The sequence below is a fragment of the Nicotiana tabacum genome, chromosome 9 (genome assembly GCF_000715075.1).
Source record: "Nicotiana tabacum cultivar K326 chromosome 9, ASM71507v2, whole genome shotgun sequence".
NCBI lineage: Eukaryota > Viridiplantae > Streptophyta > Magnoliopsida > Solanales > Solanaceae > Nicotiana > Nicotiana tabacum.
The window spans coordinates 79,868,583-79,875,002 of NC_134088.1; the positions used below are offsets into that span (position 1 = coordinate 79,868,583).

Genomic DNA, 6,420 nt, shown 5'->3' on the forward strand with positions numbered 1-6,420 from the left:
TAGTAAATAGGTCCGGCACTGAAAAGCGAAATAGTAAGACATGACATTGCCACTAGCTAGCTTAGACAAAATCCCTACCAGACTAGTCTCACAACGGTATGAAGTAAAGCAAGACTCAACTATCTCCTAACCTATAACCCTAATACTCGGCCTCCACATCTTCCTATCAAGTGCCATGACCTCGGAAATCTGAAGCCTTGCCATATCCTGCCTGATCACCTCTCCCCAATAATTCTTAGGCCGCCCTCTACCTCTTCTCGTGCCCTCCACAACCAGCCGCTCACACCTCCTTACCGGGGCATCTGGGCTCCTCCTCTGTACATGCCCGAACCATCTGAGCCTCGCTTCCCGCATCTTGTCATCAATGGGAGCCACGCGCACCTTCTCCCGAATATCATCATTCCTAATCTTATCCATCCTAGTGTGCCCGCACATCCACCTCAACATCCTCATTTCTGCTACTTTCATCTTCTGGATATGTGAGTTCTTAACAGGCCAACACTCAGCCCGTACATCATGGCCAGTCTAACCACCGCTTTATAGAACTTACCTTTAAGTATCGGTGGCACTCTCTTGTCACACAGGACTCTAGATGCTAACCTCCACTTCATCCATCCTACACCAATACGGTGTGTGACATCCTCGTCGATCTTCCCTCGCCCCTAGATAACCAACCCAAGGTACTTGAAGCTGCCTCTACTTGAGATGACCTGTGAGTCAAGCCTCACATCCACGCCCTAATTTACTACATGCTTAATAAACAATTCCAAATTATCGAGATGATTAGAGTGACAAACTATATTATACAATTATTCATCATTTTCAATCAAGACAAAGTCATTTATTTTCGGATTAATTAAATAGACTCCCTGTACCTCAGCATACCTCATACTCACATCCTTTGTATATGACATAAGCTCAAAAAGAGAAAAGTAGTTCTTGTCTATCATGTGATCATCCACACCCCTCTCCCCTATATATCTCGGGCCAGGATCTTTGACAATATGTCGACATGGTGAAAATCCACCAGAATATATTCGTTTTCATACATGACTAGATTTACCACTGTATTGAAAAAACAAAAAGCGAAAAAGAGGAGATCAGAAGATTCCCCGACCCAAAATTAAATAAAAGCCCTAATTTTCACAAACTCCAAAAAACTAAATTACAACAACCAAAACCAACTAAATATTCGGTAAATAAAAGCTTACCAAGATGGAAAACTTCGATTGAAAGAGCATAAACCACGAAATTGAGCTAACTCCAGTCACGACCAACTCCAATCACCACCACGGTCGAAAGCAACAAACGGTTTTCAGTATTATACTATATAGTTGAGCAATGTTGTTGATAGAAAATTGAATCTAACTCAAAATCGATGAAAATTCCATCAAGAATCGGTCTCAATGCAGTTAATCAGGGTTTATTAGGTTAAGGAAAGGGGATTTGGGTGAAAAATCGAATAAGTTAGGTAAAATAAAATGGAGGTAAAGTAAAATGGGTCGGTTTTTATCTGACCCGGAGAAATAAACACATGTCAGCATTTTATTGGTAACCTATTCCACACCGGAAGCGTTAAAAAACACGCGATTAAGCTTTTACAGCTCGATCATGCGTTGTGTTTAATTGGTATAGACAAAATACAGTCAAAGTGTTCAATAGGAAAAGCGTTAAGTTAAAGTGTCAAAATGAAAACTAGAGCCAAGTTTAATTAAGGGGTTGTACACCTATTTGGCCAAAAGGAAATAAGTTCACATACATTGAAAAGGGAAAAGAGTATTATAATCTTTTAACCAATTAATTTTATATTCCCTCCGTTCATTTTTACTTGTCCACTATACTAAAAATATATTTTTACTTTTATTTTTTAATTTTAGCAAATCAAGAGAATACCATATTTTTTTGATGTTTTACCCTTATCATTAATTACTCATTTCACAAATCATTTTCCAAGACTTCTCAAAATACTATCATTATAATGGATACTACGGTGAAATATGCACTTCATTTATTATTTTTTAAAGGTGTGCGAAGTTCATTGTGGACAAGTAAAAGTGAACGAAGGGAGTAAACATTTATTTAACAAACTGATATCTTGAGTCTGGCGTCCTCGAATCGCTCAATGCCCATAGCGCACCCTCCGATTACGTTAAAGATCTCATACAGGTAAAACTCAATCAGCCAGCTTTGTCCATTGTAATTTCAATCATACGTGCACGGATTTTCGAATTTACATTACTCTGAAAGGAAGAAACTATCGCATCCAAAGTAGAAAGGACAAATGGGTTTAAGAACAAATCCAGAAGTCGAAGACGAATTATAGTGTTGTGTGAAGTGGATGCAAAGGCAACTGGTTTTCATGCCTTATGCAGAAGAAAGTAGATCAAATTTCAAATTTAAAAGAGGATCTTTCAACTACTACTTGTCTTGCTTTATTTTTCAGAAAAATTTTACCAATGTTTTTCTAGGTGCATACTGTATGTAATTCAATTGAAAGTGAAAGGTGCAATTCTTGGCTAAAAGCTGTACAATTTTTAAGCAGTTTCTCTTGCAACGTCAAGGTACTGACCCTGAACAACAACAACAACAACAACAAATGTGCCTCATATTCAAACAAGTTAGGGTCGGCTATATAAATCAATCACTTCTTCATTTAAGATCAGCCCATATTATCATATTAAATAAAATAAAAGTGAAAAATACGGTATAGAAAGTTTCTACAAATTGGTTAACCAGCCACTACCATGGGTATTTGCAACCCTTAGGGTCCATTTTAAACAATCCTTAAAAACTAACAGGAAAGTAAGGATATACAGAAAGAATAGATGATATCAACAGTGTTCCAAAAATGTGAAATTCCTTATAATCTTGTACAATTTTATAAACAAAGTAATGAATTAAGCACATTTCAGGAAGACAACAGTCTAACGAGGTAAAGTTGAAAGCTCAAATCAATCTAAGACATTTATCTCCCTGTACAATACAGCGCGAATTTAACCGTGCATTTTGGAAAAGGACGCTGAAAATAGATATAGAAATGAAGTGTGAGTGTCACAGTTTCAAATTAAGATCAGGTAATGATGAATCTGTCCTAGGTGGTGGAGCCATTGCTACAAAATTAATATTGGAACTCTGACCTGAGTTGAACCCCACATTGCCACCAACTCCCTCAACTTGGCGGAAACTACCAGGCCAAAACATCTCCACTTCATCATCCTCCATATATACTGGCACCCCGATATAGCCCTGTTCAAATCTAGCTCCGCCTCTAATAGCATGCATATGCCTTTCTTGTTGTGACGCTCGCTGGTGCATAGACGCATGAGCTTCCATGCCAAGAGATCGGTATGCAGACCCGTGAAGGGGCAGTGATGCCAAGCTGGCATACCTCTCTGATAGCATTCCCATCCGCATCGCCCTCTTTGCCAGAGTCCTCTCCCTCTTATGTGCATTCTGATGTCCTCCCAAAGCCTGCGAACTATAAAACTTGCGCCTACAAAAATTGCATGAGAAGATCCTTGGTACCGTTGCAGCTGGAGGATGCGGCACTACTTCACTGCCAGTCTCAGCATGTTCCTTCAACTCGGCATCACTGCTGTTGAAGCCAAGAGTCAAGTCAAGAGTAACTGGTTTTGACTCCTGCTGAAGATTAAGGGAGTTAGTCAAACAGGATGAATTGGTAGTGCTGTCCTTATAAGGATCAGGACAGATTTCTTGGGCGGAAATGTTGGAGGAGGCAACTTGGCTGCTGCTGACTTCAGACTCGTCTTCCGATTCAAGATTGAAATTTGGGGGCTTCATGTTGCTTGCAAAAAATTGGTTACAGATTCGATGAGGACTTCCGGTCCTTGATTAACCTGCAGGTACAGTGAGGTAAATGATTTTTTGAACGACAAAATAATCTCCCCTGCCTAGAAGTATAAAGGTATGAAGAATAAAAGCTCGATAAGCAAAAGCATGTCTGATGTTCTCCAGTACAAAAGACAGTTTGATAAACGCTAGCTTGAAGACGCGATTAATTGGGGTGGAGGGGTCTCAACAAGATAGAAAAATTGCAAGACAATCTCAAAAAGTGAAGTGATCTATGGGTCTAAAATGGAATCATATATATCAGCAATCAGCACAACAATATGAGCTACAGTTCACTAAGAAAGTTTGATTCAATAACCTCTAGAAGAGCATAAATCACATAGGTCATTAGCTCCTTTACTAGAAAAGGATGCATAAAGTCTCTTAAATCTCTTTGTTAGATTATCAATAAACTATATTTTACCATGATTAAAGAGGAAAGTGATTTCTGTATGCTTATATCACACATTAGTCTGAGTGGAGTTCACAGTTACATACAAGAGAGTATTTGCGAGGTAATTCTGGATTATAACGTGATCAGGTTCCGTGCTCGGACAAACAAAACAACTCAATGAAAAAGATTCACTAAGCTACACTATATCCATTTGCTTTGTGTTACTCAAGAAATTAGATGGACAACAATTTGTAAATTTGTTGTTTTAAGAATAAGAACTCCTGATCTTCTTGGAGGTTTAAGCCAAGTTCAAGGTCTAGTGCAGGCACAAGAATAAAACGCGACATCCCAGAATTTGTGTTGACTAATGAGATCGGGTCTAAATTATGATGGCATTCTTGGGGTTTTTCTTTTCTTTGTTTTTTGAATTTGTTTCGTTTAATGATTAATATCTTTTTTTAAAAAAAAAAAACAACACTAAGAAGAAGAGCAAAGAAGCAACGGGAGGGCATAATTTCACTAGATTATTCTCTTTTGATGCTCAATGTAAATCCGATTAGAAGAAGGAAAAATTTCTACACTTGTTTGCTTAAAACAATAGGCTAATCGATAATACAAGAAAGAATCTAAAACCTTCTATTCTTGACTCGATATCTTCAGAAAGGCTTAGGAAATTTCAGAGATTAACATGCAGAAACTTTACTGTCTGAATTGACTTCTTCAATCCAACCAAGTTTGTTTTCCTTTGGGTGGGATCTAATCGAATACATATAATAAGCTCAATATAACTGTATCAGAGTTCAAAATTTGGTACAAAAGGAATTTAAAGAGGAAAAAAAACACAGTACTCCAGTGTAATCCATATTTCCCTTTATTGAATATAGCTAAAAACAGAATTGCACCCATAACTTGCTTATAGTGAAAAAAAACTACTAATAGTGGTTAACACATATGCTAAAAGACTAAAGACCATACATATATATATATATGTTATATGTAAGATCCCAAATAATTAAATCACATAAACAAAAGCCAAATTACAAACTAAAAGCAGCACTTACACATCCAGAAAAGCACACAAAGTTAAAAAATTTACAAACAAATACTACTAATACTATTGATATAAAACTCAAAACAAGTAGACACTGCTAGAACTGGTAGATCATTTTATCATCAACAAAAAAGAGAGAAAAAAAAAGAAATGGAAATATCAAATATGGAATTAAAACAGAAACCTGGGAAAAAGAACTGGAATGGCATACCTTACACTTTGAGGGTTGAGCTAGAGTAGTAGTGACATGACAGAGAGAGTTGTTCTTCTTTGAAAGTATTTTAGTTTTTACTAAATATGGGGAGGGAAGAATAAAAGATAACAGAAAAAAAGATGGAGATAAGATCATTAGACAGAGAGAGAGACAGAAAAGAAGTGGTGGGACGTCAGAGTAATTAAGAAAGGAAAGCAGATATATAGCTAATAAGCTTGAGAAGTGATTTTCTTACTTTTAAAAAAAATATTTTTGGCAGAAACAGTTTGTGTTTGACTGATTAATTTAAAAAGTATTTTTGAGCAGTAATTAATATTTGATCAAACTTTTAAAAATTGCTTCTAAGTATATTTTTCTCAAAATTATTTTTCAAAAAAATATTTTTTAAGAAAAGCTACTTTTTTTCTGCTTCTCAAAAACTTTATCCTCAAAAATATTTTTTTTTCATTCCAAAAACTTGATCAAACATTTCAATTTTTAGCAAAAAAATACATTTGACCAAAAAAACTTTTGGCCAAACCGGCTAATAGTATGAGATAGTAGTAGTATATCTATACACTATTTTTGTAGTTCATAAATCATAGCTAAAAAAAGAGCATTTAACAATAAGACAGAGGAAAGAGGGTGGGGTGAACAGAGTATATATAGTATAGAAAAATATAAAGTGGACAACAGTAGTACAAGTCCCCACTTAAAAAAAGAAAGAAGAAAACTGAATCCGTAGTAGCATCAATCAAGTTAAATGGGGCATGAGATTCTTCTCTTCACTTTTCATTTTACCTCAAAAACTGGCCTTTCAGCCACTTGAATGGAAACCCATAACATCCCCATCCCCCACCTCTATCCTCTTCTATCTTTATATTTAGTTCTTTTTCTTCTACTATTAAATAGAAGGTAAAATCAGGGAAATAG

At 36.2% G+C, this 6,420-nt stretch overlaps 1 protein-coding gene across 1 annotated transcript; it reads right to left on the minus strand.

Annotated features, from left to right (window-relative positions):
- Positions 1-2,856: 2,856 nt before the first annotated feature.
- Positions 2,857-6,109, minus strand: LOC107800007 (zinc finger protein 4). The gene is made up of 2 exons (XM_016623148.2): positions 5,506-6,109; positions 2,857-3,857 (listed from the first exon to the last, which is right to left on the minus strand). Exon 2 carries the CDS (start codon positions 3,799-3,801, stop codon positions 3,052-3,054), a length of 750 nt encoding a protein of 249 aa, XP_016478634.2. The 5' UTR covers positions 3,802-3,857; positions 5,506-6,109; the 3' UTR covers positions 2,857-3,051.
- Between the last annotated feature and the right edge of the window lie 311 nt (positions 6,110-6,420).